This window comes from Myxine glutinosa, chromosome 14 (genome assembly GCF_964187855.1).
Source record: "Myxine glutinosa chromosome 14, kmMyxGlut1.1, whole genome shotgun sequence".
NCBI classification, from domain to species: Eukaryota; Metazoa; Chordata; class Myxini; order Myxiniformes; family Myxinidae; genus Myxine; species Myxine glutinosa.
This window is the reverse complement of record NC_136274.1, coordinates 9,785,972-9,810,392: the sequence shown is the minus strand read 5'-3', so window position 1 is coordinate 9,810,392 and position 24,421 is coordinate 9,785,972. Positions and strand designations below refer to the sequence as shown.

General features: G+C 49.5%; 1 protein-coding gene across 1 annotated transcript in view; it reads right to left on the bottom strand.

The window, feature by feature from the left end:
• DAO (D-amino acid oxidase) overlaps window positions 1–24,421 on the bottom strand; it is a 95,123-nt gene that overhangs the window by 45,352 nt on the left and 25,350 nt on the right. Inside the window, exons 3-5 of the mRNA XM_068135158.2 lie at window positions 10,081–10,195; window positions 7,894–7,970; window positions 5,900–5,965 (exon numbers count right to left, since the gene is read on the bottom strand). Coding sequence (XP_067991259.2) covers window positions 5,900–5,965; window positions 7,894–7,970; window positions 10,081–10,195 — 258 coding nt within the window. The remainder of the gene's footprint in view (window positions 1–5,899; window positions 5,966–7,893; window positions 7,971–10,080; window positions 10,196–24,421) is intronic.

Here is a 24,421-nt window from a genome sequence, read left to right as displayed (position 1 = left end):
GAAGAATTCCCATGTTTCTAAACGCACGCCATGTTAAGGTGTATAGAGCAGCTTAATCGGTCCTTCCTTGGCATGCCATTCCCATTACTAAATAAATAACAAAAACAATGATAATATTGTAACAAAGCATTTATTCCAACTCAATCACTGCAGCAGGCAGGTATGCTGCAAGGCCATGAAAGGCGATGGAAATTTGGTCCATTTGGACCAACGGGCTCACTGGTAATATTATAAAAGACCTGTGCACTCCCATAGTGTGAAATGATGGCGATGACAGACTGTGTGCTGGGCAAAGCCCGGCACCGCCATGCGCCGAGGTTGTGAAGCTCAAGGCAGGGGGTTCTCCCCACAAAGCCCGGCACCGCCATGCGCCGAGGTTGTGAAGATGAAGGCAGGGGGTTCTCCCCACAAAGCCCGGCACCGCCATGCGCCGAGGTTGTGAAGATGAAGGCAGGGGGTTCTCCACACAAAGCCCGGCACCGCCATGCGCCGAGGTTGTGAAGATGAAGGCAGGGGGTTCTCCCCACAAAGCCCGGCACCGCCATGCGCCGAGGTTGTGAAGATGAAGGCAGGGGGTTCTCCCCACAAAGCCCGGCACCACCATGCGCCGAGGTTGTGAAGCTCAAGGCAGGGGGTTCTCCCCACAAAGCCCGGCACCGCCATGCGCCGAGGTTGTGAAGACGAAGGCAGGGGGTTCTCCCCACAAAGCCCGGCACCGCCATGCGCCGAGGTTGTGAAGATGAAGGCAGGGGGTTCTCCCCACAAAGCCCGGCACCACCATGCGCCGAGGTTGTGAAGCTCAAGGCAGGGGGTTCTCCCCACAAAGCCCGGCACCGCCATGCGCCGAGGTTGTGAAGATGAAGGCAGGGGGTTCTCCCCACAAAGCCCGGCACCGCCATGCGCCGAGGTTGTGAAGATGAAGGCAGGGGGTTCTCCCCACAAAGCCCGGCACCGCCATGCGCCGAGGTTGTGAAGATGAAGGCAGGGGGTTCTCCCCACAAAGCCCGGCACTGCCATGCGCCGAGGTTGTGAAGCTCAAGGCAGGGGGTTCTCCCCACAAAGCCCGGCACCGCCATGCGCCGAGGTTGTGAAGCTCAAGGCAGGGGGTTCTCCCCACAAAGCCCGGCACCGCCATGCGCCGAGGTTGTGAAGATGAAGGCAGGGGGTTCTCCCCACAAAGCCCGGCACCGCCATGCGCCGAGGTTGTGAAGATGAAGGCAGGGGGTTCTCCCCACAAAGCCCGGCACCACCATGCGCCGAGGTTGTGAAGCTCAAGGCAGGGGGTTCTCCCCACAAAGCCCGGCACCGCCATGCGCCGAGGTTGTGAAGATGAAGGCAGGGGGTTCTCCCCACAAAGCCCGGCACCGCCATGCGCCGAGGTTGTGAAGATGAACGCAGGGGGTTCTCCCCACAAATCACGGCACCACCATGCGCCGAGGTTGTGAAGCTCAAGGCAGGGGGTTCTCCCCACAAATCACGGCACCACCATGCGCCGAGGTTGTGAAGCTCAAGGCAGGGGGTTCTCCCCACAAAGCCCGGCACAGCCATGCGCCGAGGTTGTGAAGATGAAGGCAGGGGGTTCTCCCCACAAAGCCCGGCACCGCCATGCGCCGAGGTTGTGAAGATGAAGGCAGGGGGTTCTCCCCACAAAGCCCGGCACCGCCATGCGCCGAGGTTGTGAAGATGAAGGCAGGGGGTTCTCCCCACAAATCACGGCACCACCATGCGCCGAGGTTGTGAAGCTCAAGGCAGGGGGTTCTCCCCACAAATCACGGCACCACCATGCGCCGAGGTTGTGAAGCTCAAGGCAGGGGGTTCTCCCCACAAAGCCCGGCACCGCCATGCGCCGAGGTTGTGAAGATGAAGGCAGGGGGTTCTCCCCACAAAGCCCGGCACCGCCATGCGCCGAGGTTGTGAAGATGAAGGCAGGGGGTTCTCCCCACAAAGCCCGGCACCGCCATGCGCCGAGGTTGTGAAGATGAAGGCAGGGGGTTCTCCCCACAAAGCCCGGCACCGCCATGCGCCGAGGTTGTGAAGATGAAGGCAGGGGGTTCTCCCCACAAATCACGGCACCACCATGCGCCGAGGTTGTGAAGCTCAAGGCAGGGGGTTCTCCCCACAAATCACGGCACCACCATGCGCCGAGGTTGTGAAGCTCAAGGCAGGGGGTTCTCCCCACAAAGCCCGGCACCGCCATGCGCCGAGGTTGTGAAGATGAAGGCAGGGGGTTCTCCCCACAAAGCCCGGCACTGCCATGCGCCGAGGTTGTGAAGATGAAGGCAGGGGGTTCTCCCCACAAAGCCCGGCACCGCCATGCGCCGAGGTTGTGAAGATGAAGGCAGGGGGTTCTCCCCACAAATCACGGCACCACCATGCGCCGAGGTTGTGAAGCTCAAGGCAGGGGGTTCTCCCCACAAATCACGGCACCACCATGCGCCGAGGTTGTGAAGCTCAAGGCAGGGGGTTCTCCCCACAAAGCCCGGCACCGCCATGCGCCGAGGTTGTGAAGATGAAGGCAGGGGGTTCTCCCCACAAAGCCCGGCACCGCCATGCGCCGAGGTTGTGAAGATGAAGGCAGGGGGTTCTCCCCACAAATCACGGCACCACCATGCGCCGAGGTTGTGAAGCTCAAGGCAGGGGGTTCTCCCCACAAATCACGGCACCACCATGCGCCGAGGTTGTGAAGCTCAAGGCAGGGGGTTCTCCCCACAAAGCCCGGCACCGCCATGCGCCGAGGTTGTGAAGCTCAAGGCAGCAGGTTCTCCCCACAAAAGAGATCAGATCGGACAGCGGAATGTGAATTATTTTATTAATGCTAAATTTTGCTATTTTGGACGAGACGGCGCTTGTGTTTCTGAATGAAAACGTCACACACATCATGTGGGGATATGGTGACGTCACGGTGTATGTTCATGAGGGCCAGAGATGCCATCCGACTTTCTCCCATTGAATATCGTAGGAAGGTCTTCAGACGACGCAGGCAAGAAAATGAGCGTTCGGCCTCACAGGAGCCTACAGGGAGGGTGCATCCAATATGGTGTAGGACTTTGATGGATGGAAATTCGTCTCCATCTACTGCGCAGAAACAATCCATGAATGTGCGTGGAAGCGTGTTGTTGGGCCTCCTTCTCCAAAACATCTGCAGTCTCTAAGCTCATTTATCAGTCCTGCGGGATGTTCCATGTCGTTTTTCCAACGCAACACCTTCCGATGTCGGGCTGGAATGTCGCAGGTATCCGCGATTATTGCAGATGGCATCAGCAGAAACAGATCACTCACTATCTTCCCGATTTTCAGCACAGAATCGGTGTCCATTTCCTGGCTGAGGTGGTCGAGAAATGGAATGGACATGTTTATGAGGTAGAAGAGAAAGAGAGTATTGGCGGCGGTGTTTGGACGATGGATTTGTCGTTTTACAAGTCTCGGCATTGTGACGTCACCTCCTACAGATTCTATCATGGCCTCAGCGTGATCGAACCACAGAGAGAATTCAGTTTCAGCATATGACCGGAGTTGAGTGAGCGCGTCCTTCTTGTCGTCAATCACAGAGGTATGCCTCCAGCACATCCATGCCGTTGCGTTGCATAGGAGGGGGGGGGGGGGGGGGGTAGGGGGGTGCGCACCCCCTACACCCTCCTCCTGGATCGAAGGGGGGTGCACACCCCCTGCACCCCCCCCCCCTGGATCCGCCGCTGGCACTCACTATTCAACTTTGACAACTCGGACTAATTATGTACAAAACCTTCATTTATCAAATAAATTACTCATCCCTTTATTTGGGTGGTGTATTGGCCAGACCTCTGCCTCAATTGCTGCTGAATAAAATATAAACCTGGTTTACTTACGTGAAGCAAAAACAACTACTGCTTATGTACATATATAATGCATCATGGTTAGGTACAGCTCGGATAATTCAAATTGTGAATATGAGACTTTTGAAGACATCTTAGGTTTACCAGAAAACCAACATGGCGGACACTTCGATTTTTCTTGCTGACAATTGTGGGTGGAGTCAAGCCAGCTCTCCAGCCAATGGGTTTGAAGGCTTCATACACATGCAGCTTCATTACGTTTTTAATATTCAGTATAAGACTAGTACCCGACTGCAAAGCCGCAATGAGCCGGCGAAGCCAAAGCCTCTTGCCACTATTTTACCCATCACTATGGCATCAGTAGGTTAGGTCGTTGGTAGTAGGTACTGTACCTAGTTCAAAATGACACCATTTGCATTCTGGATGAGATTAAAATTTATAAAATTTCCTTCTTGATTAATTCGGTGAAATCCGTCTCAACTTCGGATATTTCCGGCCGTGAAAAACTATCCGCGACGGCCGCGAGATTTCAAAAAAAAAAATCTTCATCAATTTTTGAATATTTGACGCCGTTTTCAGCCTCCGAAACGTGGTACCGGTAAAAAGCTTTTTTGAAATATTTTTTCAAATACTCGAATCTCATTGGTTCCGGTGTTTGGTGACGATTTTCATTGAAGATAACCAGGGCCCGTGCGGGCCCGGGGAACGAGGTTGGTCTTAAAGTATTTTAATTACAAATTAGAGGTGCATAAGATTGTGAATCAAACAAAGACGGGTGAAACAATCTCCTATTGAACTTTTTCGCAATTTTTTTATGCATACTTCCGCATCCGCAAGATGGCGGCCTCCATTGAGCGATTTTGTGTGTCAAAGCTTCGAAATTCTCAAAGGATTCAGCAAAATCTGGCTTTTCAACATAATACGTACGCGTTCATTCACAACACCGGCTTCACCGGCTATTATCATTATCACTATTACCATCCGCACAATCAACAACATCGATATCCTCTTAATAATATCACAAAACAATCATCTCCATCAGATTTTATGCATCATCAAAATTCTCTTCTTCTTCATCTTCTCCTGACATCCATTTAACGTGGTGATATGATCACCTTAATTACATCATACTATAATTTGAGAAGCGTCTCTTTGTTTGTGTATTTGACTTGTATGGACTCCTGAACCACTGGACAAAATGAGTTTAAAACTGGTGGTTGCACTTGGGTTGTGCACAGGAAGGTCTTACAATTAGTTTTTTGTAAGACTCGCTTGGCTGAGATGTTAACCCTAACTCAGAGGTGAGTAGGCATACCTCTAATCTGGCCATCCTGCCTGCCCATCACCTACACAATCATCATCATCATCATCATCTTCATAATCATATATCCCAATTCCTGCCATCATTGTAATCACAATCATTACCATCATCTCCATGATGATCACCATCATTATTACATAATCATCATTATTACCGTAAACGTCATGTCTATGACAATCGTCATCACCATGACCACCATCATTATCTTAATCACCATCAATGTTGGCAACATTGCCATCACGTCAATCAGCATCATAATTATCAACATTATATGTAATCATCCCCAGGTATCATTTGCATCAGATGTACCATTCACTATCATCATCATCAGAAAGAAAACCAAAATGAAAATACGGGCAAGCCTTGAGTCAAGCAACAATGAGAGGACATTTTTCATGGTCAGGGAAAATCACACTGAATGCTGGAAGAACATGGGGCCTCATACACTGACAGCATACCTGCAGCAGCCAGGTGCTGTGCACCAATGAAGGAATTAGTGATGGTCATGTCATCATCTTTTTCAACACAATTCTCATCAAGCTCCTCATTAGTCATCATTTCCATTCATTACCATCATCCGCATCATTCTCAGCATTTTTCTCTCTCTCGTCATTGAACGTTGTCATTTTGTCTTATACACGTCAACAAACAACAGAGACAATTGTTGGACGAGAACAATCCCAAAATGAAAAAGAAAATGTAAATTTTGGAATTTGGTCTTCGTAACAGCAACAATTGGTACTTTTTGTTAAAATATCTGACTTACTTCTTCATCAGCCATGGAAGGTAGTTCTTGCACTCCAACATGAGTGTTGTGTTAAACCACCCGTAGCTGCAACACACAATCAAATCCAGAGAGAGTGCTAGAACAGTTTAAAATTAAATGATCATTAAACAAATGTAAATTTTAGAAGATATACTCGTACAATATACTCGTATATACAAAAAATATACTCGTATGACTCGCTAACCCCTGCTTTGGCGGGGAAAATGGCCTTTAAAACGATCATTCATTCATTCATTCATTCACTCGTATGACAAAATTGAGCAGTGCGACTACATCGCCAATATGCCTCCGCGTAGTCCCTGTTTGTGACAACGAGTAGATGCCCATGTTGACTGTCCTAAAAATAAATAACTTTGATTTAAATCCCTTCAGCTGTTCTCAAGTATCACATTTTTACCAGAAATGACAGGTTTCACATCGATCGGTGAAGCGGTTTTGGAGAAGGGTTTTTTTTTTAAATACCGGCTTTTAAGCTAATATGGCTGCTAGACCACGTGACATATGACATCAAAAATGTACACTCTGCATATGTATGGGTAGGGGATCACCTTTCTGAAGTTTCGTGTTGATCGGATAAGGTTAGTTTTTCTATCTAAGATGGCTGCCAAACGACATGACCTCCAACATCATCATTTTCAAACTTTATGCAGCAATGGTGTTCAATTACATTTTCAAAGTTTCGCATCGATGTGGTATGCAGTTTCTGAGATATAATTATTTAATATTTTCATTCAATCCAATATAGCTGCCGCACCATGTGACCGATGACGTTTTCACCATGTGACGCACCATGTGACCGATGACGTTTTCATGATCAACCTTTAATCGTCCTGCCTAGTCGATGACACACATACAGTTTTGAGTCGTTTGCTTCGGTGGTTTAGGAGAAGAGAAGATGACAATTTTGGAGGTTTTAGGTTAATTCCAATATGGCTGCCAAACCATGTGACCTATTATGTCATAAATTTAATATTTAAATACAAATGGGTCATAGATCATGTACCTGCAATTTCAGATTTTTAGGATAAGGCATTCAATTAAAACATTTATGGCTGGTATACCACTTCACCAATGATGTCATAATGATCATGCTTTTGTTCCCCATTGGGAGTACTTGCCAATGTTCCTTCCAGATGATGCAGACTTAATAAGGGGCCTTCCAGATGATTGGAATCTCGTGCGATGGAGCTGAGTCTATTGGCCAATCACTTTCACATTGCAGACAAGTCGGTGGTCTCTCTGTCCTCTCCCATCTCCTTTCTGGTCTTGTACCCTCTGCTCTCTCCATGTTTTGTTGCTCCCAAAGTTTCTTCAGGACTCACACGGTCCACCATCAACCCCCTTGTGGTGAAACTCCATAATCCCAGAATCAATGCTCACCTCCAACCCATTCGTGCCTTTTTCCCCACCCGTGGAATCAACTTCCACATTCTCTTCAATCTCGGCCTTTCCACAGGAATTCAAGACATCTGTTTCGCACTATCTCAGATCATCCCCCAACCAAAACCATGATCTTTTCTACCCCCGTCAACACCCAAAGCCGACTCCTTCCAAATTTCCAGTTTTACCTTTCTGGGAGTTTGCTTCTGTATCCATCTTATTCACCCCATGCAGCCTCGCCTATTCCCCCCCCCCCCCACCCCCCCCCCCCCCCATTGGTTTTCCAAGTCTCCCTATATTTTGGCCTTCGACTCTGCTGTTGGTGCCCCCTCCCCCCCCCCCCCCCCCATATATGTCTCTCCTGTTCCTTTTGTTTTGTTGCACCCTGATCCGTTCAGTGTTCTTGCTCTTCCGCGAGCCTCGACTCTGTATACAAAATGAAGGTACACGGAAAAAGATAAGGAAATTAAAAACAATGTGCGGTTTGAGAATGACAGTTGTAAAGGAAGGGATCACAGTAAAAACAAAAGTGAACAAAAAAAAAACAAGAACAAAGAGAAAAAGATGAGAAGAACAATGAACAACGTTTGTACCTCCAGCCTGGGAAGAGTGAAAGTTCATCTTGTGTGAGATGACGAAATCCCAGCACAATGTCACACCATGGGGGGTCCTGAACAAAAGAGAAACTACGGACAATCACCGTGAGGATGTTGACGAGGGTACCGACTAGGTTTTAATTCCTTCTTTCTGCAGAGAGGAGATGGTGCAAATTCGAGTTTAAAAGAAACACAATTCTGCCAAAGATTATGAAGATGGGCGTGGTGGTGTGAAATTTACTGTGTTCAAGGCAGGCGATGTTGTAAGACCAAACAAGAACGACACTCTTCGAAGTCACGATGTCGACCGATATGCCTCCGCCCACATTATTACATCATTATAATACTTGGATCAAGTTTGATTTCAATTCATTCAGCAAGTTATCACATTTTTACCTGACATGACCTCTGACTTTTGACTTTTTTTTTTTTTTTGTATACAACATCGAGGCTCATGAAAGAGCGAGCATTAATCACACAAAAACATCAGACACACAGAACATATAATAAGGGGAGCGGTGGACAAGATAGGGAGAGAGGGGGAAGCACACAAGTATAACATTTGAGAGCAGGGACATCGGGAGATATGTGGGAGGGAGAGGGCTTGGTGGGGGGGGGGGGGGGAGGAGGCGTGGGAACGGGAGGGCGGTGGGGCATTGGGGGGGGGGGGAGAGGTAAAAAGACATGGACACTGCTCGGACTTCCAGGGAAGAAGTCGGTATTTCAGAAAAGTGTATCTGCGGTGAATTAACGGGGGTAGAAAAGATCAAGGTTTTGGATGGGGGAAGATAAGAGATGGTGGTGAACAGCTGTTTTAAAGACCTGGAGGGTGGAGTGGGTATAAAGAGAGTGAAGGAGTTTGTTCCAGGGGTGGGAGAAAAGGGGAATGAAGGAGTGAAGGTGAGCAGAGAGTCTTGATTTTGGCAGTTTAACCATAAGAGGGTTGCTGGCAGATCTTGTGCGACCTGTAGGAATATTTGGGGGACAGAGCCCAGAGAGAGCTGGGGGAGCTAGGCTGGAGAGGAGTCGGTAGAAGACAGAAAGACCACCAACCTGCCTGCGGTGAGTAAGTGAAAGGCCCTCAGCGTTAGCTTGGCCTCCATCTTCATTGGCCTTCCATAGAAAGGCCCTCCATCCTCTTGATGCCATTATCCAATTTGTTAATCTTTGCATCATATATACTTTTATGAATTTTGGGGTAGATTGATATATAGATTCAGGTAGATCTGTATGGGTAGTGTGCTCCGATTAACGTGATAGGGAACCCCACATGTAATTTTGTTTAGGCGGTTTGTTCGCGTAAGTGTATCTTTGTGATCATACAAGGATGATCCTTGTGCTAACTAGAGTAGGGATTATGTTAATTCCCCTGTTCGTGAGACCTGTAATTTATCCTTCGTCCCGTATGGCAACACACTAGACATGTAGAGTAGACAGGCCCATTGGAAACACACACACACATACTAATTAAATTCTCCCCCCCACGATCAAACTCACTGGAAGCCAGTTCGGAGCACTGCTGATGGAATCGCAGCCAGCTACATCCCCAACTTGTATAGCAACACACATAGCACAGGCAGGCCGGGAGCCACGCCCAGCAGGACTCACTATTGGGCAGGAGTCGACCAACCAAAGGCTAGATAGAGTAAGGAAGGTCTTGTGATTGGCCAGGGGCGGGGCAAGAAGCTTCCCGCGGATTGGTGGAGGGAAGACTGAGAGGGAAGCAGAGGACTGATTGGCAGGGCATGCCGATGACATGGTAGACCCAAAAGACCCTGAAGCCGCCAAAGACCCCAAATACCCTGAAGACCCAAAACACCCCAAAAACTCAAAATACCCTTGAAAGCCCCAAGACTCCAAAAAGACCCTGAAGACTCAAATGGCCCCGAAGACCCAAAACACCCCGAAAACCCAAAACACTCCAAAGACCCAAAACACCCCGAAGACCCAAAATACCCAAAATACCCCAAAGACCCAAAACAACCCGAAGACCCAAAACAACCCGAAGCGCCGAGTCACGATAGTATGTATAATTTTAAACAAGACTGCATCGTTGTAGGATGCAAAAACATCCAAGCATTTCTGATTTATCTTGTTGACAGACAGATGGGCAAACACGCAGACAGAATCAACTGACCAAGATCATGACCATGGATACTCGTATATTTTAATTTGAAAACATACAGGCACACGATGCTTGAAAAGGTTGTATCCTGATTGCACGAACAGTCCCATTTCTGGAACATCCGCCCGCTTTAAGAACTGCAGTAGGTATTGAAAGGTCTCCCAGTTCCATTTCCTGGGGTGAGGCACAATAATTAGTGATGTATATTGATTGACAAATGTCATTGCTTCTTGGAAGCATTAATGTGTGCACAACTGCTTCTAAATACAAAGTACAGAGAGTCAATATTTACTTGTGATGGAGAATATACATAGCCCTCACTAAAACATCATTATAACTAGAACGGCACTCAGTAGAGAGCATACCTCCACCTGGTTGGCCATATCACTCAATGGTGAAGAATCACTTGAAAAAATTATACTAGCTGGATCCGGAAGCAGATCTTTACCAAAACTGAATCGATCCTTTCTTGTCACACACACAACCTGTCCACCAAGTTTCGTCCAAATCCATCTATAACTTTTTGAGATATCCTGCTACGTATCGTTTTTGGTCCTATATCTCCCAATGGTGAAGAATCACTTTAAAAATTCTAGTAGCCGGATCCGAATCCGGCTCTGCACCAAAATCGAATCATTTCGTCCTTGTCACATACCCTACCTCTCTGCCAAATTTCGTCAGAATCCATCCACAACTTTTTGAGATATCTTGTTCAAAAACAAACAAACGGACAAACGGACAGACAAAGGGACAGACAGGAGTGAAAACATAACCTCCATTCACCTTTTGTGGCGGAGGTAACAATATGGTATTCATAGAATACTCAACTCTTGTTTTAAAAGGTTTTTTTTTTCTTTGATCCAATATGGCTGCCAGACCATGTGAGCGATTACATCATAAATTTATATCCTCTAATATAGTTGTTGCATAGATCATACTAAATAAATTTCAAATTTCTCAGACTAAGCGTTGTCCCTGTCAAATTATTACATCATAATTAAGGAAGCAATGACGTCATCACTAACACATCTTATTCCCCATGGCGAATACTTGACAATGAGCCATGTTTCAATTTTTTCCATTGAGTGGTTTCAGAGATATAGAGGTACGAAATATTTCTAAGATGGCGCCTGTACCACGTGACTTATGGCGTCATAATTATCATTAAAATATTCTACAGGAGGAGGTGCTCCTATGGTGAAAACTTTGTGTCAATCGGACTGAGAATTGCAGAGAAAAAATAATTCATACCGTTCGAATCAAGCGTTGTACTTGTCGAATCATGACGTCATAAATAAGGTACTGATGAAATCATCACCAAGATATCTTATTCCCCGTGGGGAGTTCTTAAAAATGAGCCATGTTTCTATTTTTTCCATTGAGCGGTTTGGGAGATATAGAGGTGTGGCGTTTTTCCAAGATGGCGTCCGTACCACGTGACCTATGACGTCATAATCATGAATCAAAAAATTCCACAGGCGGAGGCCCTCCTCTGGTAAAATTTCATGTCAATCGGACCAACGGTTGCCGAGAAAACGAATTCTAAAAATGCAGACATGTACGCCACACGTACGCACGCAACCGATTGCCTAACCCTGATTTTCGCTTCATGAACGCAGGGTAATGATCCTTCACTTTCTTTCACTTCCTCCTTCCTGTGTAGCATACTTTATTTATTTATTAATTAGAGCTGCTACACTGATGTTGAAGAACTCCTCCACCATCTTCTGCTTCTTTCATATGCAGCACAAAGCTGCAAGTAGCATCATTGTCTGGGCGCATGGCTGTGCCGCTGATGCAGAGCCCCCTGTAGGTTAGGGCAGGAATTTGGAATCTATCCAGGGTGCCGGCGATAGCTCACCTCCTCTTTGCAAAGGACACCATGGGATCTTTACCGTCCACCAGCTAATGTCAGCAAACGGTTCACCTAGTTTAACGTCCATCCGAGGGACGGGCACACCTTGATGTGGCACTCTGCCTTTCACCATGATGATGGTTTATAGAAGAATCCAGATTCAAAGCCAGGCTAAGCGGCTCAGAGGCGAGTGTGCATATATCTTATAAAACCAGGAACAACCAATCAACTATCAGAATGAGAGGATGAAGCACGAGGAGGAAGAAGAAGAGGGTCGGTGTTTTTATGTGGACTCTCACCTCTCGAGGGGTTTTGAGCTAAAAGGTGCGATAACGTGGAGCGGATAAGTACTTAACTTCACTGGTCTTTTGGACTATCACTTGGTTTCCTTTGGGAGTTTCACCTGGATGAGATCAGTCAATTGTGAGTTTGGCCACAAGCACGACTATACTACCGATGCAGTTCCCCCTGTAGATACTCAGCTACCCTTATTCCTTCCTCTTCCTACTATCTACCAGTAATGGCTGCCTTTCTCATGCAAATCCCAGAGGGTATAAAAGTTAGATTCTCCATCTAACTCCTCAAAGTCTTCAGTTCCACTATAGGCGTTAAATCACACACATTCCTGGCGTGACCACTGTTTATATAGCATTTTAACTAATCATTGGAGAGACCAACTCTGCCAAAAAATAGGCTACATTTTTTCCCTGCCAGAGCGGGGATTAGCCTCATCCCATTAGGCCCCATCACAATCATCATGGATTCCCTTTTTGATGCAATGTTTTTATGGCCGGATGCCCTTCCTGACGCCAACCTTTAGTCACCACTTACGACACACAAGGATACGGTGTACGCTATTCTAAACCAGGGCACTCACCGGCATATTCATCCCAGCAAGCCGGTACTCAATTGATCGACCGGGATTACGAACTCAGGATCCTAGGATCCCAAGCCAGCACCCAAACCGCTAAGCCAACACCAGGCTATAGACCAAATCTGACAACACAATGTTGGCAAATGGGCCTTTTCATAGTCTCAGCCAAAGATTGAGGCTTTTTTCTTAGCCTCAATTTGGAAGTATTTCTGCAGAGAAGGCTGACATTCGCTCATTATTGGAGAAGCCAATCTCACAAAGCTTCCTGGTATATTATGCAAGTTGATTCAACCATTGGAAGCATAACCTATGGTCGAATGATACTTGTACCTGACAAAAGACTGCTGAATAACACTTGTGTCAAACAACAGAGGACAAGGACCTTGCATGGTTGAAAACCAAAAGAATAGTAATTCTATTTAACACCCACCTGATAAACACTTCTTGTAGACAACAAGCTTTGCTATGTTAGAAAAACCATGTCATAGGTGATTTGAACAGTCAGGGCATCATGCTTCAGGGTGTTGCAACCATGACATTGGAGAAGAATTTGAGAAGTGGGTGCAACAAACAAACTCATGTTGCTCTATCATCCGAAGGACAAATGTTTCTTTATTCTTCAAATGTTTATTTGTATACTAAGATGCAGTGCAGGATGGAATTAGTGGTACAATCCTGACCGAGCCTAAAGGCACCTCTGATAATGCAACTAACTTCAGAACGGAGATCCCGGCAGCTATCCAAAAATCGCAGAATAAAAATATAGGTCGAATGGTAGCGTGGCTCACCACGCTGTTGGTCAAAAACTGGAGTGATGGATAGATCCGGGTAAAAAAAAACCCTGGATTTATAATACACATTTCAGGTCGGGTATAATTCATGTATAATTCATATTTTTCGAGATATTGCCCACTTTCTGTATTATGACGTCACTGGCTGCTACATAGTGCTTTGGATCAGCTTAGTTTAATCAATCGTTCCCATAGGCAGTCTATTATATTTTTAAACTTTGGCATTGATCGGTTCAGCTGTTTCAGAGAAGATGAATTTTAAAGATTTTCCTTTGATCCAACATGGCTGCCAGACCACATGACCAATTATGTCATTGTAATCTAATTATATTTCCTACGTGTAGTCGATCACTATGTGAAGTTTAGCATCAATCACTTAAGCGGTTTCAGACCTCAGAGAAGAAGATTTTAAAAGGCTTTCTTATGATCCAATATTAGACCGCCATAACGACTGACTGATGATGTCATTGTGAATTTTTTTTAATTTCACTTGGGTAGTTTATCAAAAATTTAAAGTTTCGCATTGATCGGTTAATCAGTTTGAGAGAAGAAGACTGTTTAAGGTTTTCCTGTAATCCAAAATGGCGGTCAAACTATATCGAAATCCAAGTACTTTTGGGATCTTTTAACCTTCTGATGACCTACCAAGAGGAAAAGGGGAGGATATCTACCATACCAAGTACTATTTTAGCCAAGTTTGGGCACAATCGCATCAGCAGTTTCGGAGAATAAGTTGCAAGTGTTTATGGACAGAAGGATGACGCGCCATCCCATAATATCACCTGAACTATGTTCCAGGTAAGCTAACCGATGAAAGTGAGAATGGATGGTGCAGTTGAATCCAGAAAAACAAAGTATCTGCCAAGATACAACTTCAGAAATGTTGTCTGGGAAGAGTTTACCTTTGAATTGGATGGATTCATCTGTAATATTGGAAGGAAGAACTGTACCCATGTTTGTGAAATCTGGTGTCATCCAAGGACAGGTACAACAAGGATGGAATCAATAGAATGTTGATTGAGTTTTGCTCACTGCCGTGGGAAGAAAGGAGCTTACGTTTCGGGCGTGAACCCTTCGTTCGGTTAACGCCCAAAACTCATCTTCTCCATGCTTCCCATGGCAGTTGGCCTACCTCAATCAATATCTGGTTGATGTCATCCATTTTTACTCCCGCCAGGGAGTAATGCATTCACTCGTGTCCGTGTGTGTGTGTGTGTGTGTGTGTGTGTGTGTGTGTGTGTGTGTGTGTGTGTGTGTTCGTGTGTTTGTGAACAAGATATCTGGAAAAGTTGTGAACGGATTTGGATGAAAGTTGGTGGGATGATTGCCCTTGGGATAAGGAAGAATTGATTAGTTTTTCGTGAACCTCAGGATATTATTCCCGATCCAGGAATTTTTTGAAGGATTGTTTACCATTGGAAGATAGGGCTCATTTTTTTTAAACATTATCTTCTATATATTCTATATTTAACATTGTGATATGAAAATAGTTTTCATATTTGTTGTAAATGTAGTTTAAACTCGTGGTTATGCGTTAGAGCGGTGTATTTTATCAGCGTCGTCTTCAATGTTAATTTTTTTTTCTAATAAAGACATTCTGTCATTTTAAAACCAACAAAGTGTGTATTAGGTTTCCCCGTTTCATAAAATGTATCGTTTGTTCCGTATAATGCTTTAAAACTGTTTTTTTTTTTTTGGGTTGTTTTTACCGCAGAAGAGATATTAAAGCACGGCGTTACGCGCGCTGTTTGCGAGCAAGGAGGAAGCGGACAAGCGGTAACTTATAAGCGTCTTTATTTCAGGAGCTCACTGTAACACTGGCGTGCTCCGGGCTGCGCGCCCGGTGTATATCATGAGGCCACGCCTACCCCTCGGGCGTGGCCACCGCCCACTTGGTGCACGGAATGATGTCACCACGCCAGTGGGCTTTTGTGTCCGCCACACGCGCCCCCCCAGAATTCCCGCGCACCTGGAGGGCCAGTTTGCGGGGCAGACGAATGACCCGGCCGAAGCGCCCCCTGGCGATCGGCGGCATCCGGGGTGCAGGGATGCCAGGTGGGATGCCCCTGGCTGCCCCTGGGATGGGTGCAGGACCGGGGGGCGGCGTGGCGGCGGGGCTGGGCGGTGCCGGGGGTCCGCCCACAGAGGGGCGGCCCCGACGTGGGGGTCGGGCCACTGGCGGTGGATGGTCCACGTCGAGGTGGGCCGGCTTGAGGCGGTCTACCGAAACGCGGTCAGGAGTACCGCCGATGTCCAGGGTGAAGTGCTTCGCCCCGGTCTCCAGCACGCGGAAAGGCCCGTCGTACGGGGGCCGCAGTGGTGTCCGGTGGGCATCGTGGCGGACGAAGACGTACTCCGCCGTGCGAAGCTCCGGGGCGACGTGCGTCGGTGGGTGCCCGTGGCATGCCGTTGGCACCGGGGCGAACCTCTGGGCGGTCTCTTGCAGGGCGGAGCGCTGCTGTGCCGCGGACCATGGTGCCGTGGAGTCGGGGAGGAACTCGCCCGGCACCCGCAGCAGTTGCCCGAAGACCAACTCCGCCGCGGATGTGCGCAGGTCCTCCTTGCGCGCCGTCCGGAGGCCCAGCAGGACCCAGGGGAGCCTGTCGACCCAGCCGCCGTCGCGGAGGGTGGCCCGGTGCGCGGCCTTCAATGAGCGGTGAAATCGCTCACACAGGCCGTTAGCCTGGGGGTGGTAGGCCGTGGTTCGGTGCAGCCGGACCCCGAGCCCCTGCGCGACCGCCCCCCAGAGCTCCGAGGTGAACTGGGGGCCACGGTCGGACGAGATGTCTGAGGGGGCGCCGAACCGGGCGACCCAGGTGGCGATGAAAGCCTGCGCGACATCGGCCGCCATTGTCGACGCCAAGGGCACGGCCTCCGGCCACCGGGTGGTGCGGTCCACCATGGTGAGGACGTAGGTGAAACCCCGCGAGGGGGGCAGAGGTCCCACCAGGTCCACGTGGACGTGGTCAAACCGGCGTTCCGGCACCGTGAACGGGGCCAACGGGGCCTGGGTGTGCCGGTGCACCTTGGCGCGCTGGCACGCGAGGCACGTCCTGGCCAAGCCGCGGACGGCCTTCCGGAGGCCATGCCAGACGAACTTGTCGGCGATCAGCCTTTGGGAGGCCCTCGCGCCCGGGTGGGACAGGCCGTGGATGGCGTCAAACACCTGGCGCTGCCAGCCCGCGGGCACGATGGGGCGAGGACGCCCGAGGGAGACGTCGCACAAGAGGGCCGCGCCCGCGCCGTCGAACGCCACCTCGGTGACGCGGAGGCCCGTGACGGCGGTCCGCAAGGCCTGGACGTCGGGGTCAGCGGCCTGGTCCGCTGCCATCCGGGCATAGTCGATGCCGAGGTGGACTGCGTGGGCGACGGCCCGGGAAAGGCAATCCGCCACCGGGTTGTCCTTCCCCGCGACGTGCTGGATGTCCGTCGTGTACTCGGACACGGCCGAGAGGTGACGCTGCTGCCGGGCCGACCACGGCTCGGTGACCTTGCCCATCGCGAAGATCAGCGGCTTGTGGTCGACGAAGGCAGTGAACGCACGGCCCTCGAGCAGATGGCGGAAGTGCCTGACCGCCAAGTGAAGCCCGAGCAACTCGCGGTCGAAGGTACTGTAACGGCGTTCGGGCGGGCGAAGCTGCCGGCTAAAGAACGCCAGCGGTTGCCAAGCTCCACGCACCCATTGCTCGTGCACCGCGCCCACCGCGTAGTCCGAGGCATCGGTGGTGAGGGCGATCGGTGCATCGGGCGCCGGGTGCGCGAGCATGGTGGCGTTAGCCAAGGCGAGCTTCGCGCCCGTGAACGCCGTGTCCATCTGCTCGGTCCAGGTAACGTCGCCTTTGCCCGGCTTACCTCGGAGAGCTTCGTGCAGGGGGCGCAGGAGCTGGGCGATACGGGGCAGGAACCGATGGTAAAAGTTCACCATGCCCAGGAACTCCTGCAGCCCTCTGATCGTGCGGGGGCACGGAAACCCCTTCACCACCTCCACCTTGGCCGGCAGGGGGACGGCTCCGTGCCTGGTGACATGGTGCCCCAGAAAATCGATTATGGTGGCGCCGAACCGGCACTTTGCGGGGTTCACAATCAGGCCATGCTGGCCCAGGCGTTCGAAGAGCGTGCGGAGGTGGCATAGGTGCTCTTCGCAGGACGCGCTGGCGACGAGGATATCGTCCAGGTAGACGTAGACAAAATCCAAGTCACGCAGGACGCTGTCCATCAGTCGCTGGAACGCCTGAGCCGCATTCTTCAGACCGAAGGGCATGCGCAGGAACTCGAAGAGTCCGAATGGCGTGATGACCGCCGTCTTCGGGACGTCCTCCGGCCTGACGGGGACCTGATGGTAAGCCGCGTATGAGGTCCACCTTCGAGAAGAAGGACATGCCCGCCAAACGGGCGGAAAAGTCCTGAATGTGGGGGACGGGGTAGCGGTCGGGAGTCGTGGCGTCATTGAGACGGCGATAGTCCCCGCACGGTCGCCATCCCCCGCCGGGCTTCGGCACGATGTGCAGCAGCGACGCCCAAGCGCTCTCTGAGTCTGAGCGCCGAACGATGCCGAGTCACTCCGGGGTAGCGAACCCCGCTTTTGCCACCGCCAGCTTCGTCGGCTCGAGGCGGCGTGCCCGGGCGTAGACCGGTGGCCCGACGGTGGGGATGTGATGGGCCACCCCGTGCTTGACGGCCCCCGCCGAGAAGGTGGGCCGCGTGAGGGCCGGGAAGCCGGCGAGGAGGCGGGTGAATGCATCCGCTGCCGGAAGCGTACAGACCAACGTGGCCGGAACCGAACCGTTCGGCAAGCCGCTTGGCAAGCCTCTCGTTGAGCTGGGCAACGCACAAGCGAGCGAGCTGAACATCTCGGCCTGGACAAGACGTCTGCGCTTGACGTCGACCAGGAGCCCATTAGCGCACAGGAAGTCCGCGCCAAGCAGTGCCATGGGCACGTCGGCGGTGACGAACGTCCATCGCAAAACCTGCCCTCCGAACCGCAGAGAGAGGCAGCGTTTTCCGTACGTACGGATGGGCGTCCCGTTAACGGCAAGCAGCGCGGGGCCCCCACCCGCGGCGTGCTTGTCTGACGTGCCGGCGGGAACGACACTCACCTGCGCTCCCGTGTCGCACAGGTAACGGCGCCCGGAGAAGGTGTCCGTTATGAACAGCAGGCTGCTCGAACGGCCGGCGCTCATCGCCACTATTGAGCGCCGGCCCAGGCGTTTCCCGACCTGTTGAAGGAGCATGGCGGATGACACTGCCGAGCTTCGTGGCCGAACTTGGCGTGGAACCAGCACCAGGTGGTGGAGCTGGAGGAGCGCGGCTGGCTCCGCCAGGCCGGTGGAGTTGGCGGGTTTCCCTGCGGTGGCGGTTTTCGCCGCGGCGGTCACGAGGTGCGTATCAGCATGCTGCGTATGCTGTATAAGCTGATGCTGTGGATCAGCAGCATCAGCAGCAGCATCAGCAGCATCAGCCACGAGGGCCGTGACGGCCACGCCGACTCTCGCCCGCGTGTCCGAAGCGGCGAAGTACTTGTCCGCCTCGGCTGCCAATGCTCGGGGTTCCGTTAGCCCGGTCCCGGCCAACGCGAGGCGAACCTGCGCTGGAAGTTGGCGACGGAAAAGCGCCCGGAATAGAGAACCGGGGGCTTCGTCGCCCAACAGTGACAGCATATGGTCCATTCGGACCGACGGGCGCATGTCACCGAGCTCGGGGAGATCCAGGAGGCGGTCGGCCCGTGCGTCGTCCGTGAGGCCGAACGTGGCTAGGAGTAGCCGCTTGAGTGCCTCGTACTTGTGGCCGTCCGGTGGGTGGCGAAGGACGGACACAACTCGAGCGGCCGTGCCGGGCCCGAGGGAGGCGACGACGTGGCAATAGCGCGTGTCATCGCCGGTGAGGCGCCGAAGCTGAAATTGGGCTTCGGCCTGGACGAACCAGACTTCGGCCTGAGCCTCCCAAAATTCGGGAAGTTTGATGAAGTTGGCCATGGCAATGGCGTCGCATGTGGAAGGATCGCTCCGGCAGATCCAACGTCAAGGGGGTCACCAGTAAAGCGCGGCGTTACGCGCGCTGTTTGCGAGCAAGGAGGAAGCGGACAAGCGGTAACTTATAAGCGTCTTTATTTCAGGAGCTCACTGTAACACTGGCGCGCTCCGGGCTGCGCGCCCGGTGTATATCATGAGGCCACGCCTACCCCTCGGGCGTGGCCACCGCCCACTTGGTGCGCGGAATGATGTCACCACGCCAGTGGGCTTTTGTGTCCGCCACAATATCAACATTTAGCTCAGCGAATGTCATTCGCGGTGTCAGTATTTGATGAACTTATAAAGACTTAGTTCCAGATTTGTCAATGGCTGAGGTATCTATCTATAATTCCAGTAATCTCTGTGTGTATGTTTGTATGTTTGTATGTTTGTATGTTTGTATGTATGTATGTATGTATGTATGTTTGTCTGTGACCGCTGTTTCTCGACAACTACCGGTCCGATATACTTGAAACTTGCCAGGTATATTGCTGGGGACCCGAGGATGTGCCTTTTCAAGGTTTCATATTAATCGGAGAAGTAGTTACCGAGCTATGTCCAAAAAACGATTCAACCAATCAGAGAGCAGCGAGCTATCACGTGTGCCGAACGTGGCGAACAGACTCTGCCTCGGACGGCACATTTGAGAGCGTATTCATTTATTTCACGTTGGAAAACTATGTTGCCGTTAAACTATGTTTTAAAACTAATTAAAACTAATTTGCGATTCATCGTAACTGCGATTTACGACCTTCCGGACAGTGAAGACTGCACTTCCGGCAGCCAATCACAGAACGCGTTGTTGCGGTTGTGAGAGCGAGCCGAGCTGAGCGCGTGCGCCATTACGGTTCGTAATTCGATTTCTTCCGGAGAAAATAATAATTTCTCGATTTCTTATGCGCATTATTTCTCCCAATTCAGTCAGAGCGAAGGGCGGAAGCGAAGAGCGTTGTTTTTTTTGTTTACGGGCGTACGGGCGTACGGGCGGGGTAGAGCGTACGGGTAGCGTTTTTTTTTTTTTTTTGGCAAGGAACGGGCACCCACGTACGGGCATGCCCTAGTATTAACAAACGAATAAAACAGATTTGGCAAAATTCCAACTTTTTTTTAAAAAGATCGCATATTCACCCAGGGTTGTGAGAGTTGAAGAAGAAGAAGAAACCTCGCATGGGCTTCCCATACCAAATAAATAATTCTGGTCCTGGCCCTGCGATTTTCAGGTTTATTACTCCCGCTAGGGAGTAACGCATTCGATTGTGTCCGTCCGTGTGTGTGTATGTTCGTGTGTTTGTGAACAAGATATCTGGAAAGGTTCTGAACGGATTTGGATGAAAGTTGGTGGGATGATTGCCCTTGGGATAAGGAAGAATTGATTAGTTTTTGGTGAAGGTCAGGATATTATTCCCGATCCAGGAATCTTTTTGGGGAATTTTTTTGGGAAACATTTTTTCTGTTTTACTGCATTAAAGCTTTTATTCTTATTCTTAAATGATGTTTTTCTTCTCTAATTCCGAGATATATCAAAAGAAATTCTCTGACAGTTAGGGCTTACTTTCTTTTTCATTTATTGTTTTGGGGAGAGGGGATGTTAAACAAAACGTACTATTCCAACTAAACCCACGGCGGGAGTATGGCTCTACCGAGTGGCGTTCTAGTTCCACCTGTAATATTATCCTGACATGTAAGTACTGTGCAGAATTTGTCTGTCTGGCGTGGAAGATTGGCCAAAGATATACCCAGGGGATAGTAGACAATATAGTACCTGGTCAGTCAGAACAAATACACCAACGATATAAGAGATATAAAAACTGTCTGACTCGGATGTCTCGGGGAAAGGAACCATTACTCCAAGGGAATTATTTTGAGGCGGAATAGAATGCGACGATGCAACCGCTGGAGACATTGGATTGAACAATCAAATGCCTCACAAAAGCAAAAGTGTGGGTCACGATTTGTTTGTCCCCTAAGGTTGAGGCTCATGGAAGAGTGAGGTCATGGAGGGTAAAAAGGTAAACAAACTGACAGTGGGAGGAATAGTAGGATACATAAGCAAGGGAATGGACGAACAGGAAAGAAGAGAGAGGAGCAGCAAGAAAACAGTGAAAACTTACAAGAAAGAGACTGACAATCCTGTACCAGCAATTCATCTCTTCCAGGAAGAAAAGGCAAGTTGCTTTAGGGCAACTGCCTCGTCGCACGATGCCATCTCCAGAAAGAGACATGAAAGAATGAGGATCATCCTGTGGGAGGAAGGATTCTGTGCGCAGAATTGCAGGGGAACCTTCGTCATGCCGGCGGTCCACACAGTCCGGGTCAGGGGAGGAAGCACTGTTGGCAAGGTGCAGGGATGTGAAGAGGGCATGGAGGAAGGTGGAGAGGGATATAGGGCTGAGCAAGGGGGAAGCTGAGAAGAGGTAATGCGATGGAATATTGTGAGTGGGTGAGACGAGGTGGGAGATGAGAGGGGTGGGGCAAGCAGGAAGATTGGAGGGATGGGAGGAGGTGTGTGAGGGGGAAGATGTGAACAATGGAGCATGGGGGTGTTGGAAGGGGTTGATGCGTGGGGGATGCAGAGATGGGGGAACATGGAATGGAGAAATGCTGAATTGGTAGGCACAGTGAGGCTGGAAATGGGACGACACGGGCTGTAAGGAGATGATGTGTACAGGGTGTAACGGTTTAGCACCATAATCCCACGCTCATGATAAAACAAATGAGGTTACTTATTTATTTATTATTATTATTCTTTTTTTTTGTATACTAAGTCGAGCATTGTATCAGGGCTAACTCGTAGAACATATAATAAAGGGAGTGGGAGTCAAGGGGGAAGAGACAGGGAAATACAACAACAGTAGAGAACAGGGACATCGGGAGATCTGTGTAAGAGAGAGGGCTGGGGCGGGATACATGGGATAAACCAGATGGACACGACAAGGGATTTCAGGAAATAAAATGGAATTTGAAGGAGGTGGGTTTAGGGTGTATTAACGGGGGTAGAAAAGATCAAGGTTTTGGATGGGGGAAGATAAGAAATGGTGGTGAACAGCTGTTTTAAAGACCTGGAGGGAGGAGTGGGATTGAAGGGAGTGGGGGAGTTTGTTCCAGAGGTGGGGAAAAAGAGGAATGAAGGAGTGAAGGTGAGCAGAGAGTCTAAATTTTGGCAATTTAACCATAAGAGGGTTTCTGGCAGATTTTGTGCGACCTGTAGGAATATTAGGGGGACAGAGCACAGATAGATCTGGGGGTGCAAGGCCGGAGAGGAGTCGGTAGAAGACAGAAACACCACCAACCTGCCTGCGGTGAGTAAGTGAAAGGCCCTCGGAGTGAGCTTCATCGCAGGAGATTCCAATGATTCTGAAAGCTTTGGTTTCAAGAGCGTGAAGTCGAGCTTAGGTGTGAGGCAGGAGCACCGGCCCAGAGGGGGGAACAGTATTCCATTGAGCTGCGGATGAAAGCCTTGTATGTGGCGAGGAGCTCAGGTGTGCCAAGGACGGACTTCGCATGATGGATGATGCCCAGTCGGCGACTGGCTTTGGAGGCCATCTTGGAAATGTGGTTTGAGATTTCAGAGTAGAAAGCCAAAGACAAACGTCACAAGTGGGGTGTTGGAAAGGATGATTTAGGGCATGAATAAAGATGTGAGATGGGGCATGGATTTGATAGCTCCCCAGGAGTGAAACATAAGATAAGGGAAGAGGAGGAAGCACTATGGGAAAAGGACATTTGGAAATGAGAGTCCGGAGAATAAACATTTTAAAATACCAATTTGAAGGATTTGTATAGCCAGAGTGAAAGGGGTGGAGGATGAAAAGGGGAGATGAGGATATAAATTATTTGGGACTTGATGACATAAAAGGGCCACAGTCAGTTGAGGCTGTGAAGCAGCTGAACTTGAAGGCCAAGCTGTAGTGGCACATTCATGGACCCTCCTGCAGGATCTGTTGGCTGTCGCCATGCTGCGGCCCAGTTTGCGCAGAACAATAACGTTATGGAAGGCCACAAGGTGCAGACTTCACGAAGGCAACAGCACATGCATCATCTAAAACGTGAGGGATCTCTGGCTCGCACCTGGGAGATTGATCGGCCATCTTACGAGAATGCAAACAGTGGTTGACCACAGAAATAGGTAAGTGGACTCATTGACCATCCTTCCAGAGTGACACGGTGAGACTGATATTTTCCAGGAATGAAAGATGTTCCAGATATCAGACCATCAATTTTTCATCACTATTTAATCTTTCATGAGAACATCACCACTGGCAACACACAACCATGAGGAGAATACATCCACTGTCAACCATATGATTGAAAAATATTATTTATATATATATATAGTCACGTGAAAAAGTAAGTACACCCCATGTAAAGTTTTGACTTTTTCAACATATTTCAACATACAGCTATTTGATCTTCAATTCAACAATATCGATAGATAAAGGTGATATAACATAACAAATATCATGAAACATTTACATTTTGTAGTCCATTGTATAATTGAAATAAACATAAATGCAAATTTCGCATGTGGAAAAAGTAAGTACAACGCTACATTTATCACTACTTCAAATACCTAAAATTAGAATGAGATGCACCAGCTCAGGTGCAAATGATTAGAACATCGTTAGAGAGGATCTTGGAGGAACCTGTCTTATTTAAACCTCAGACATTTCGTTTGGTTTGCTCTTTGTTGTTGAAGTGTGCGGCGTCACCATGCCTAGATCAAAAGAGCTCTCTGAGGCCTTCAGAAAGAAGGTTATAGATGCCTACGAGTCTGGGAAGGGATTTAAAAAGATCTCCAAACAATTTTAAATCAATCATTCGACTGTCCGGAAGATCACCTACAAGTGGAGAAGATTCCAAACAACTGCCAAC